General features: G+C 38.8%; 1 protein-coding gene across 1 annotated transcript in view; it reads right to left on the bottom strand.

The window, feature by feature from the left end:
- LOC119696070 (coiled-coil domain-containing protein 171-like) overlaps nucleotides 1–12,734 on the bottom strand; it is a 28,381-nt gene extending 15,647 nt beyond the window's left edge. Inside the window, exons 1-4 of the mRNA XM_038125587.1 lie at nucleotides 12,676–12,734; nucleotides 7,716–7,854; nucleotides 6,295–6,469; nucleotides 2,539–2,720 (exon numbers count right to left, since the gene is read on the bottom strand). Coding sequence (XP_037981515.1) covers nucleotides 2,539–2,720; nucleotides 6,295–6,469; nucleotides 7,716–7,854; nucleotides 12,676–12,734 — 555 coding nt within the window. The remainder of the gene's footprint in view (nucleotides 1–2,538; nucleotides 2,721–6,294; nucleotides 6,470–7,715; nucleotides 7,855–12,675) is intronic.
- Between the last annotated feature and the right edge of the window lie 1,736 nt (nucleotides 12,735–14,470).

The following is a 14,470-nucleotide window of genomic DNA, read 5'->3' as shown; positions in this document are numbered from 1 at the left end:
AAGAAATCTGTGTTGGCCCAAAAATTACTCTGAACATGGTCTTCTGTGGTAACACTAAAATCAGTACCAGGTCTCCACAGGAAATCTTTCCCTAAAGGAGTACAGCCCTTCCGATCTTGTCTGTCTCCCACCTCAGTGGCAATGACAGAAACAGAGTGCATTTGGTGAAGTTATGCATAGGGACAAAAGTTCATTTTTGTTATGATTTTGATTGCTGAATCTTCAAATCAGATGTTTTTAGAAACAGTTACTCCCACAGACTAAATAATTTTATTTTCTGCTCTTTTGAAAAGGATTTTCTTCTATTTAGAAACAGAATTACTTGATCAACTCATGAAGTATGAAGTCCTTCATAGAATAAAATAGTCTGCTCCAAACTTCAATTTCTGCACACTGAAATTAAACTAAGCTGCATGTTTGGAGAATTACTGACATTACTGGACACTGCAGCTCTATGAAGTCACTGCTACAGAATCCCCATAGTCTATATAAATTTGGATTCAATTTAAGCTAATCCTCTAGCTTTGCATGTCCAGCAAGACAGGTTTCTTCCCTTCAAAATGCAAAATAAATAAATACATAAATAAACCAAAATTAACCGTTTCTACATTTTCTAGCATTTCTACTCTATACCTGTAAAGATACAGAAATATTTATTTCTTCAGGTTTATCTTCCAGTATTAACAAAAGTGAACTGGGAAATGTGAAAAAGGAAACAGATAGTTTGCTGTCAAATACTACAAAAAGTTTAAAAACATTTTATACTGAAAATGTAATTAACATTAGCAAACTAAAATTGCCAGGAGTATTTCAAGCTCATTAAACAAGTCAGCATGAGCTGCAGGATTTCAGAGTTTTGAAGAATTTCGGGACTTTTCTGAGGCAGTATGACTCCTTAATACCATTCCCGTAGCCACCTGCAAATATCAAATATTTGCTCATGAAAAATCACAGCTGGTTTTTCTTCTTATGATTTTTTTTTTTCTTAACCCCAAGTATTCGTAGGAAAAAAACGTGAAGGGATATGATCTGCCTAACCACGAGATGATGCTATTGCCCTTCCTATCCAATCTGACCCCTCCCATCCCGGGCCAGGATACGCGCTAGAGAGCTCATCACGAGCCTGCCACAGAGCTGAGAGAGTGACTCTTCCTGCGTGTTCCAGACACACATTTCAATACTCTATGACTCCACTGCCATGCCTACCTCAGCATTTTCACGGCCAAGTTCAGCATTATGGTTTGTGAAGTGCAGTTTTTCCAGCCAGGATTTGCCAACAGGCAGAGAATCTCACTTCTCTGCATGTATTAAGAGCACAATTAAGTCTCCTTAACTTTCATTTCATAACTCAGAATAACTAAAGGAGATTTAAACCAGGCCTGTAAATGCACAACACAAAAGATTGCAATGCATTCAAAGTCATAATTTATAAATCCAGATATTTCTGATGTTTATCTGACAAGTTGAAAAGAATTAAGCTTTCAATGCAGTCAAATCCAGATGTAATTTTTTTATTTCCTGGAATTTTATAACTATACATAACATAACTGTAGGGTGATGGGCAGGGGAACAGCTACAAAAGCAAAGTGGAAAAATTGAACATTTTTTCCTACTGAAGGCAGGTTAGAGTTTGACACCTAGCAGTGAATCACATTTTCCTTTCAGTGAGTTTTGAAAGTTCTGAAAGACTTCTGAGTTCAGACATGTCAAGATTCTGAAACTCTACAGCTCAGAACCTGACCTGTTTAACAAGCTCAATGTATTCATGGCAATCTTAGCCAACTCATGTTAATTACATTCCTACAATTTTGTAGCTTGAATACATTTACCAACAAAACCCCTTCCTCTACAACCACTGGCAGAGAACACTGCCAGGGAACTGACAGAGAACACAATGTCCTGAGCTATACACTGCTCCTTTTGTCCTTTTTCAAGGACAAACATCACTTGAAAGACCATAGCATACTTTTTCAACATTGATATTTTGCTGCAGCATTAAATTCTTTGAAGGTAGCTTCTACAAAATGCGGTACACAACAGAAGGCAATACCCTTCCAGAGCCTCCTCAAACTAACTCAGCCACTTACTGTTAGCCAGAACTCAGAGCTTACCCTGCTGCACCTGCAACTTCAAAAAGAAAACTCTGTCTAAAAGTAGGTTTCTTCACAGCCTATATCCTGCCCTAACTTTACAAGAACCAGCTTTGAATAAAAACTGGCTTGTGTTTCTGCTTGTGTTGAGAAGTTCCTTAGGTCCTGTCCACAAGCTCCTCTGTTTTTCATTAGCTCTGTGTACTGATCACTTGGCTTAGGTGGTCACCATGACAAACAGCCACAACACATTCCATCAAAGCCCCAAACTAGCATTACTAAGTGTAACTCCATAAAGCAGTCATCTTCAGAACTATCTGCAGCATTTAACTATTTGGGGGATTTTTTCCCCCTTGAATCAGAAAAACTCCAACCCACCACACACTTTGCACCAACAAAAATTTCAGCCAGCATCTCATGGAACTTTCCATCTGTTAATGCATCATACCTGACAAGCCATTTCTGCTTCAGCTTTTTCTCTAAAAAGGAATTCCAGTTCAGCAAGGTGTACTTTGTGGATGTTATACCTCTCCACTGCAAATCTTCGTCGCTCCTCTTCCAACTGCCACTGAGCACTTTGAAGCATTCTCTCAGTTTCTGCTGCTTTCTGCTGATATTTGTGATTGAGTACTGTTGTTTACAAAAACAAAACAAAACAAAACCACAAAACCAAAAAAAAAAGATAAAGAGAAAAAGACAAATAGCACTGCAAATAAGCAAGTTCAGAAAAAAAAGTATAATGAACATAAGTTCCTCTGTGTATTGACATATCCTGTGAAACACTGGAACAATAACACTTCCAGTTTCACTACAGAGAAACAATCACATTTTGTGTTCCTGTCGCATCTTTCACACAAGCACATAGAAATGCTTTGGAGATTTCTACAAATTAAAGCTCATCTCCCTTTGGAAACGAATAAAAATTCAACTCTTCTGCTCTATAGCATGGGGAACTTAATTACATTTTTCTGCAACACTTGCTTAGCTTATTTCCAAATATCTATGAGATACTTCAGTCTATATCAATCAATTAATTAAACAGTAAAAACAGGCACCTGCCACATGAAAATCACTCTTGGAAAACCTAAGGCAGGTTGGGCTAATGAGCAAAGGCTTAGCTTTTCTGGGGAAATTTACTGCTGCTCAAGAGATTGACATCTTCAGCCCAGCAGCTGCCCCAAGATAGGGAAATACTGGATTTACTCCTCTATGAAAGCTTAAATGCCAAGGAAGAGTTATTTTCCTAAAAGCAGTTTGACTAGGAACTTTGCTTCATTTCACAAATTCAGTCAAAATATTTTGTATTAGCTTTTGATGATACTGAGTACAACTAGCTATGTTAGTGTTTATGTGATCACCACTTTCCAATAGATTTTTACTTCAAATTCTTCCCGTTCTTCTGAAATTTCTTTGTAGCTGGAGAAGGATAAAACAATCCGAAGAGACATGTTGGGAAAACACAGAGAATTAGGGGACACAATGATGGAAAAGACCTGTCAGATGTCAGGAAGTCAAGTCTCAAGAAGAACAGCAGAAAAACTGTTTGGAGAAAATACTAAAGACAGGGCACAAGTGAGGCGCTCTGTCCAAGAAGTTGAGTTGAGATTGTATCAAAAGCACCACACAAGGTGAGCAAGGCTCCAAGACACCAGGAAGAAGCAGAAGTAAGTTAAAAACTGAAAAGGTAATGAGAAGCAACACTACAACTATTTGGCTTCTTTGACATTTGTCACAATAAAAACAAAACCAGGGAAAAAAAAAAAACAACAAGAGCAAAACAAAACAAACAAAAACCCACCACCAAACAAAAAACAGTTTGAGAAATTTAAACCAACCAAGATTTTTGTAATTTGTGTGTTCTCCAAATGAATGGAAGTGCAGATTTCCTATTAGCTTCAAAAAAAACCTGGCAGTATAAGTGCACTTTCAAGTTTCAGAGTCTTCTTCCATCCTTGTAAGGTTACCAACTCCAGGAATGCTCCAGTCTTTTCAGTGAACACCAAAGGTTCACAAATACATCTCCTGTATTAAATTGAAACACTATTATACTTACTTAGGTAACAAAAAAAAAAAGCATCTCCCCAGCTTTTAAATGTGAGAAATCTCTCTCTGTTTGAGAAGGATTAAGAAAATTTGAGTTTCTGAATGCAACACTGGTAGGGGGAGAAATGTGTAGGTAAAACCCTTCCTTTCCACACACTACTGTCATAACACATGTTATTTGTAGAAAAACAAAACCAAAGATGACATGAAGAGGCCAGATATGAGCAATGAAAAGCTAGAAATATCTGAAAAGGTGAAAGAAAAAAGCAGCACGAAAAGAACTCCTGGGGGGAAAGAAAAAGTTTTTGGAAAGAGTGTAAACAAATCAACAGGATTCCATTTTATTTTTTTTCCCCCTGAAATGGAAAAGGAAGAACTGCTGGACATAGTGATAAGCAGGAAGTGGAGAGGGACACCTTAATTACAATTCTGTACACACTGAGGGAAGGAATAACAGAAGGTAAGGAATAAGAGGGAAAAAAAGGTATTGATAGGCTTAGCAGGTTATATTGAATTCCTATGAGACAGCAAGGGTTTGGTAAATGCTTATGAGCTAACAGAAACAGATGAGTGTTGTGGTTTGAAAGGAAGTGAGTTTTTGGGAGGTGGTGGTCAAACCAAGAGATGCTCAGATGTGAATATTGGCACCTGGTTTGGCCACTGAGGATATGGATACACCTCTGAGAACAGAGGGGTAAAAGCAAAGAACTCCCAGGGGAACACTCTCTCTTGGTTCCGGTGGATGGAGAGGTCAGACCTCCCCTGCCCAGCTGCGGGCTGGGCAGGGGAGGCGAAGCCACGAGGCCGGAGGGAGGTAGGCCGGAGCCTTGGGCAGAGAAGGGAGGTGAAGGCCCCTGGCCCCGGCAGGACAAGAGTGAGTTCCTGACAGAGGTGGAAGGGTGGAAGAACTCTGAGAGGCATCAGGCGGCCCCCCTTTCCCAGGAGGGAGAGAGAGAGAGAGAGCTGCCAGTGCCACCTTGAAATCTGATAGCACTGGCCTGGCCAAGAAGGAGAAGGGGGGGGAGCAAGAAGAGTGCCCGGCATGGCCAGCATGGGAGTTCTGGACAAGTAGAGACTGTGATTTTAACCCTTTTATGGGATGATGGAAACCTTGCAAATGCTGATCCTCCGGGAGCTGAATGAGAAGAGAGATAGGGATGAAATAGGAGGAAATGGGCAAGCGTGATGCAAAGTTGTGCAAGTGAAGAATGACCGAGAGAAGTTGAGAAGATTTCTAGGTGGGAGGAGATGATGGAGTGGCCTTTGGCTGGACTTTTCTTGTATGGCCATGGACAGAACCATTTTTCCTGTAATACAGAGACTGCATTTTAGGGGGAGGTGATGGCTTGGTGCCAAAGGAGTGATGTGAACAGAGACAACGGGTGAGGAGGGTGGTGGTGCCCTTGATCTTCAGTGGAGAGGAAGAGCTTTGCTCTCGAGACCCCTCAGCCCCAGGGGGTGAAATTTGGGAGGGACTAGTGTCCCAAAAATTGAGAGACTGTCGTTTTACTCCTGGAACTGGGCAAAGCATCCTTGAAAAGAGAACCCTAAAAGCAGCTCTGGTCCATGTGCAGTGGTGAGAGCAGTGGACATGGAAGGAAGAAGTCACTAAGGTGGTGCTGAGTGACGTGGAAACACAAGAGGACTCTGTGGTGTTTCCAGGGAAAGCCTGTGGCGCAAGAGGGACTTCTCTCTCCTTGATGGAATGAGAGGTGATTGTCTGAAGGATGGAGATGGACTGAGAGTTGATTATTTGAAGGTGATGGACTGGGTAAAAAATCTAAGGTTTGATTTTATGCTGAGGGAAAATTGAGTGGGGGGAGGAGAAGTGTTTTTGAAAGGTTTCCATTTTGCTCTGTGTGTTCATTTTATTATAGTTGTAAGATAATAAAGTTTTTTCTTCCTTTGTTCACAAGTAGAGGCCTGCTTTGCTCTGTTTCTGATCGCATCTCACAGCAGATAACCAGGGAGAATATGTTTTCATGGGGGCACTGGCATTGCGTCAGCGTCAAACCATGACAATGAGTAAGACATGGGAAAATAAGAGACTTTCAAAAAAGGCTGTAACTGTAAAGCCTTGTGCAATCTCTGCTTGTTTTAATCACTTGGGACTGACGTAGCCTCTGGTCTATGATTTTTTTTTTTTTTTTTTGAAGATTACCTTGCAGTTCCAAAACCTTGCTTTTGACATCACACAGTTCTTCCTCTATAGAATACATCTGTATGTGAGCCTCTTTTCTAGCAAATGACATTTCACTCTCCATATGTTGACGAAGAGCTTCTCCTCTCTCAAGTTCCAACCTTAATTTTGTTATTTCTTTTTCATAGCGAGACATCTAGAAAATAAATATTTCAGAAATTGCATTCACAGCTGCCATTTTATCCCATCTGAATTTGAAGTATGGTCTTGAAACTGCACATTTTAGATACTTTTATTTTTTTTTTATGCAAACTAATCCTGTTCCTAGATCATTTTCATGTACCTTAATCGTACCTCTCTGTTTTTCCAAACATACTCTGCCTTAAGAAAATCAAAGCTGCAACTATATTCCACAGGCGATTTTCTGGTAACTGTATTTAACTACTAGAGAAGCAGTTGTGTTGGGATATTAGATTATCAGACACCGAGTAACTCACTATGTAAACACAAACTTCAGTCCAATGATGTTCAGCAGTCAAGCAGAATGCTATTGAACACAACAAACAAAACAAAGGAAAGGCTTCAAAAAGGGTTCTTATCTGGTATAAGAAGGATAGTCTAGTCACTGCTGCCAAAAACTGGACCCAGGAAACCACATCCAAGCCATTTGAACTCAAGAAGGTGGAAAGTAAAACACACATTTCTTCAGAACATCTACAAAGCAGCAGCATCCTTATTAACAGGAGCTCCATTCATGGGAAATAATTTAACCGCACTACAAAGGTTTTCCCTGATGCTCTTGTGGCAAACTAGTACCTAAATGAAGTAGCAGTGAGAAAATACTTCATTACAATTTTCTTTCGTTTGAATTTTATTACTGCGATAAGTAACAATTCTGCTCTCAGCAGTTTGTTAGGGGCAGCTGGTGTGGGTGCTCATTCGTCTGTTTTCTACTAAATACAGCCAATAAAGCGAGTTTGTTGTTTCCCATCCATTTATTTAAAGATTCCTGCTTCTAACACAGTGGCTTGCCTTTGTCATGCTCCCTTTGCTCCATCAGTGGTAGGGTGATTCTGTAAAATGGATCCCTGGCATTACTGGGATTAAAACACTCCAACAAACAAACCAACCACATCTTACATTGAGAATTCCAAAGCTGGGGGTGCAAAATATTCTTCTGCATTACTTTACTCTTGTGTAGTGCTCAAGTTTCTTACACACACCTTCAACTATTAGCAATGACACTAAAAGTGATACCAGTCCCTATGGACAGGCATGAGATGTCTGTACAGTGCTACTTTGTTATTTTCCAACTACTGAATGTGATTTTGATTCACCTGATGAAAGGATTATTTCAAGGAAACAAACTGCATTTAAGGAATTAAATTACATTTATTCCAAGTGTAAAATAAAGCAAACAAACAAACAAACAAAGTCCTTACTTCTTGATTGAGTTGATTGCTTAATTCCAAATTTCTTTTCTCCAGACTATGGAGTTTTCTTCTCAGATCTTCAACAGTGTCCATTTCTGTTTGATTTGTATCCTGAGGCAACTGTAACTCTTCTCTAGAATTATCTGAGCTGAAAAATGTGTTTTGAAAAAACATGAGCATTCCTTTGAAGTTTCAATTCTTCTTTACTTCAGCTACCCAATCATGGGTACAGAGATTGAAACCTTCACATAAGTAAAATTATTTTGTGCAGTTTTTATCTTAGTATTGCTCCTTGAAGAAAGAAAGGATTATATAGAATTGTTTATTATGCAAGATAGAAGAGATGTGGCAGCAGGAACTTAAAAGAGAGATTCGCTTTGGATTAACGAAGTTGATTGGGACATAACATATTCATTTTTATTTTTCAGTATCTTTGTTTCCAATAATGAACTTCCATCAGTTTTGATAATTAACTTCCAGGAGGCTTAAAAACATCATTCCAATTATGTAAGTTAAAACAACTGGCAAGCTTTTTGTCTCCACAATAAGTCTCATTTTTTAACATTAGTTACCATCTCAAAACCACCTCTGTCATGAAACAAATGCACAGATGTGGGGAAAAACCTCTCTTTTACACACTTTGTCTTCTGAGATACATACATTCCAACTAAAGACATGCAACTGTTCACAAACACAACACAAATTGAAGACTTACTCCTCCAAACTACCCTGTTTTATCATAATTTCCACTACTATTTTAGTTAAAACAAAGTCTACTTGGCAATTAGCAGAATCTGCCCTCAAGCATCACAAACAATAACAAAAGAGTCAACATCAAGCTTCTATACATAAAGTGGAAAATTTATACATAGAATATATGAATTTATTTGTATATACACACACATAAATATACATGTATATGTATATGTATACCTAGAAATAGTTATATTAAAAAAGTATTTACTAACCAGTTAAATAATTTTAAGTAAAATTATTATAACTTCAAACTGGAAAGCTTTTAAGTTATTTCAGTTCATGAAAACCAGTGTTGACATTATTTGATATGTTCATTTTCACATGATTTTAAGTTTGTAAGACTGCAATCATTATTTTCTCCAGATAAAAGTGCAAGATTGTATGGGCAAAAAATGTGAAATACACTGATAAAAGAAACATGATTAAATTAAGCACTAAACTGGTATCATATAATACAGAAATGTAAATACTAAAATACCATACCTTTGTCTACATGAAGTATTTTTTTCAAAAATAACCCCATACTGGCATGTAATTAATAGATCTTTCTAAATTAAAAGTGACCACTTTACCCCTAGATTTGTGTCTAGGCACAATTAACGTTTTTCATGACCAAAAAATTTACCTGATGACATATATTTTCTCATGATTTTTTTTTTGACTAGCCAAAGAGACATAAATGCTGTCAACAAGGGGATTGGTAGCTTAGATAAAATCTTGCCTTTAAAGACATTACTGCTGTTAAAGGATGAATTTTCATTTTTTTAGCTGCAGACCATAAACACTTTGTAATTGAATCAATAGTTAGTATATTCCCATTTAAAAAGCAGACAGACATCATCTGTAGATCAGAACAGCTATATGCCATCAGAAATTGTTCCACAAGGTGCCATGTTTTAAACACATTTTATGTATTTAATAAATGTAGGAGATAATAATCATTAAAATCCGCATGCACTGCAAGAAAACCAAAAGCTTGTTATTAGTTTTCAGTACTTACGACCAAAGCCATACCCAAAGCAAACAACATGACTCAAAAAGCAAGAGATCAGCAACAATTAAAATCACTGTTTTCAGTGCAACTCAGCTCCTGCAGTAAGAAGATTTGGAAAGAAATAGAACTTGAACAGCCAGAGCATCTGTAAGCTGAATAAAATCTTGTTTGTGGACATCATGTAATAGGTTTGAGTGACCCTTTTCTCTCCCTTTCTGGGGAAAACACAGAAGAAATAAAGGCAAGTAATTTTATTCAGAGATGATGAATGAAGTATCAGTCTCAGCTGAAAATAGCTAAAAGCCAGACAGCACCTAGGGGAAAAAGCAAAACCCAAGCTGAAAACTGGGGAAGACTTGGTCCAAGAAACAAGAGTTATGGAAAGGGTAACCATTTATTTGGCCTGTAGGCAGCAGGGGAGTCATTTGCCTTCTTTAAACTTGGTGAGATAGAATATTATTTTCATGGAGACCACACAGATAGGAAGCAAGAGAATAACCATTTTTTTATAAAAACCTTTAAGGTTTTAATTAGATTACATTGATTTGTGTGGCAGTCAGAGTTCAAGAAATCTGCTTCTTTCAGCTCTCCTATGAAATATCCACCAACAAAAACTCATGATGCAAAGACACATTAAAATTTACTCCGAGAAGAAACTAACTGTAAATTATTCTGCTTAACTGAATCTGTGGGGGGGCTTTGGGGGAGAATAAAAATCCCCAAAATCATATCATGCACAAATGATATGACACCACAAGCATTAGCAAATTAAGGATGCTATGGAAATGAATAATGTGTATCAGAGCATTAGAACAGAGAACATAATTTTGAGTACTGGCAAAAAAAGCATTAGACATCTTTTGAAGTAGTATAAAGCTCTCGGAAGAGTCACTCAAAAACAAAACCTCACAAAATCTCTGAAACATTTCAAAGCATGCACAGTTTGCAGTCTAACAAAATTCAGAGAATATTTTCTACTTCCTTTTTCTTATATTAGTAGTTCATCAAGCCTTGGTTTTGAGCTAAAATATGTTTTTTACCAACTACAGCTTTTAATAAGACACCATTTTTATGAAGACACTATTTTTAGCAGGACTTTATGAATCTTCAATAAAGCATATGAGCAGGTGAAATAGCTCTTGAATTCTATATAGCAGAAGATTTTGTAGCTCAAAACCTGAAGTCTCAATTTTCACTTCCCAAGTCCGCTGGTTACAGTCAGCATTGACCATTGCAGAAAAGCAGCTTTTCACTAGCTTCAATTCCACAGCTGGCAGAAAATGCAGAGTAGTTTTGCAACAGAGATAAATGTTCCTTCACTTACTACCTAGCAGTGTCATTTTGCTAAACTTCTGCAGCTCAGGGAGCAGACTGCAGTCTGATTTTCTAACCAAACTCTGTATTTGTGGAATTTTGCTGTTCCCATATAACTGGCAGTTTTGTACAGACTCAAGAGAGACAAATAGTTTTTGCCAAAGATCGAACTCTTACCAAGTTATAAAGCACAGGGTCACGGTAAGACTTAAAGCCAAACTCTATCATCTCAATTGATGTGGAACACCCTCCTGTGACTCCTGGGCAGTGCTCCTCCCTGCTGGCAGAAACTGTCTCTACCTCCTCATGACTCTATAACAGCTTGCATGTGTGACACCATATCTGGTTCTTCCTCTGCCTGAATTGTATCATTTCAGGCATCTAGGAAAGAAAAAAGCCACACAAGCAGGAATTAAACAGCTAGACTTAAAAATCCAGAACTGAACCTCACCGATTAGCTTCTCTGGAAGTCATGCTGTCTGAAGGTGAAGTCATGGTGTCCTAAATGCAGTTTTTTAAGTCTATAAACTGTGGAGAATTAAGAACACAGTTAACCATATGTACTTTTACTTGATGAGCTTCAAAGATGAGTCTATTCTATATCATGAAACCATCAAGGTCTCTAGCAGAGACGTGCTTTCCTTTATTTGTCAACATACTAAAAGATGGATTTTTTTTTTAACCGCTCACACTACCACGTGAACAATTACTACAACTGCAATTTGACATCAGCTTTAGAAAATAGAATTGTACTGCTAGCCCTCTAAGCCTGACTATTGTAGAGAAATAAATAAATATGTAGCAGAATATCCACTGTCAGAGTTTTCAGAACACCAGTAAAGAAATGTTATGTTTGCCTTGATTGAGCTACATTCTCCTGAGAAGATTACAAACTCTGCTTCTCTTCAAAACAATTCTACACAATTCTAAGGGAGATAAATGAAGGTACTATGATTTTTTAAGTAGATCAAGTATCCAAGGTTACCTGCCTAATAGAACACTTGCTATGTTAAAGGTTGCTAAGTCTTTCACAAATTGCACTGAGTTTTTGCATTAAGATGTAGCCCTGAGAACTAAGAAATTAGTTTTTCATAACATCATTCTTTTTATTATTTATTATTTATTATTTTATATTTTTGGTGCAACTTGCACCAAAATCTCATCATGAACAGGAAAAAAAAAAGTAGTTTCATAACAGAATCAAAATGTTTTCTGTCACATCCACATCATTCTGAAGTTTTAAAACTTCTTTAAAATACTCTGAAGTCACATAGAGGGAAAGAAAAAACTAAATCTGAAGAGTGTCACCTGAGAATGCTAAAGATTTTGAATATGCAATATTCCTCTGTTAAAATACGTATCAATAGCTTACTGGCAAAGTGATAAATTCAAAAAGCATGCTATTTCACTTAGGGAAAAAAAAAATCCAGTACCAAGGAGCAGCTTGTGGGAACTCCATAATTAACAAAACAGCAGAGGAAGAATTTGCTTGAGGAAATCATGTTTGATGTGTCACTAAAAACATGTGTCAGCTTCTTCTTGCAAACTGCTGACTATATGCTGAATACTTCACAATAGGCCACTGATTTAGATGTGAGGAGTAAATTCTCCTCAGTGAGGCTGGTGAGACCCTGGCACAGGGTGCCCAGAGCAGCTGTGGCTGCCCCATCCCTGGGGGCGTCCAAGATCAGACTGGACAGGGCTTGGAGCAGCAACCTGGGGGAGTGGAGTCTATCCCTGCCCATGGCAGAGTGTGGAGCAGGACGACATTTGAAGGTCCCACGACATTTGAAGGTGATAGGACCGCTCAAGAATAAACCCAACCGTGATCTTAAGGGGCACTAACTTCAAACAGGCAAGGCCAGGAGCGTGTGACAAATCCGCAGCGAAGCTGCAGAAACTCACCGGTGTGAGTCTGCAGCGGATGGTCTGCAGCTGTCCCGATGGCGCTCGTCCTCCGGCATGACAAGCTGGGACTGCTGGGGCCAAGGCGGAGCCCCAGACAGGATTCCGCGGCTACCTGGACAGGCACGGTGATGTCATGATGTCACAGCTCCCTAAACCCAGCGCGGGGCTCTGCCGGGGCTTAGCCCCGCCTCCCAAATGTGTTTAAAGGCTTAAGGGCTCCCGACAGTAAAACAGAACTGCAGGAAATCAAAAGGACCCACTGAGACCAAAGCCACACGCTGAGATGGGCGTGTCCTCAGGGCAGTGCCCAGGTTATGGAGAGGAACAAACAGCCAGAAAGTTTTGAATGTCTGTGCACAGAATTCAAAGCAGTGGGCTCTCTGGCCATAGGAGCAGAACGTCTGCCTCGATGAGGAGGGAGTTAGGGTTAGGGAAAGGTTCTTGTGAAACCTCTCAAGCCAAGAGATTTCGAGCACCAGGTGTGAGCGCGTGTGTCAAACAACAACTGAATAAAACCCACCCTACAGTATCCTGGCAAAGCACTCTCTCCGAACACTGCTATACTTTCTGTAGCTCAGTTTTTAAAGTTCCTGTTAAATTGTCTCTGTCTGCACATTTAGAGTGCAGACGATTCAACTCTTTGCTGGCACCAGCTATGGTATCCTGAACTTTTTTCAGGTTTTGTCTTACGGCACACATCCAATCAGGATACCTGGGATATATCCTTCAAGACTGAAGGTTTTAATTGCAAGAGATAAAAACTCCACAACATTCCACACTCTCTGGGATAAGTCTCAAAACTTCATTTCTCGTTTGTGACCTGGTCTCTGTAAATGGTTTTCAGATGTGGTCATGCTAATTCTGTCTCATGTAGTTATTTTAAATATATTGTGCCAAACAAAATAAGGGAGGATGGAGGGTGTGTTGTGTCTTGTTTCATTTTTTCATAATTATTTCAAAGACAGTTTAGTGCACAAGCTTGTGATTTTAAAACAAACAGCATAATAAAAGTAGAGAGTAAGACAGCAAACTAATTCCACGGACAACTCACAGAAAAGAAAGGTTTAAGTTTGGATATCTGAAATAAAGATTGAGTTATAAAATGCAGACTTTCTCACAGTTGTCTTCTATTTCCTTTCATGAAGAGAAGTTGTCAGGTCTGGTCCATTGCCATGCTCTCTGTGTCTTCTTTCAGGGTTTCATATAAGACTTGGCTTTTATCTGCTTCTTCACTGGAGTGCAATTTTAGTTTTTTGTTTGACTCTTGTAGCTGTTGCTCCTGTTCATTCAAAAGCGATGTACCTGATGCTTCCAATGTAATGCATTATTTAATTCTCCTACACTGTCAAACTTCTCAGAGTGTGATGAATTTTTGCTGAAGCATATTTAATTGCTCTCACAGGCTCTGGGCTTTATCAGCTTCTTTTTTTCATGTTACTGAAATTCCATTTGAATTCTGCAAGTTGTGTGTGTAGTGAGTGGTGCTCCATCTGTGCTGCATGAAGCCGTCCTGCAAATTCAAATATTGCCTTCTGCAAGGATGATTTTGTTTTCATACTGGACAGTCTGTCACACAATCCACACTCCAAACAAGGACTCTTTCTCCAGATCAGTGGTGCTCTTGTTTTGGGCTAGTGGAAGTGACTAGTGGAACATTTTTACATTCAGCTTGTCCATCATTTCTGAAAAGGAGTTTCTGCCTGCACCTATTTTTACATGTCCACAAAGCCAGGACTTTGGTTTGTTAAAAAATATTCTGCTGTTCAGTCATGATTATTGCAGCATGGAAATT

Source organism: Motacilla alba, chromosome Z (genome assembly GCF_015832195.1).
Source record: "Motacilla alba alba isolate MOTALB_02 chromosome Z, Motacilla_alba_V1.0_pri, whole genome shotgun sequence".
Taxonomy (NCBI): Eukaryota; Metazoa; Chordata; class Aves; order Passeriformes; family Motacillidae; genus Motacilla; species Motacilla alba.
This window is presented reverse-complemented; position numbering and strand designations above follow the sequence as displayed.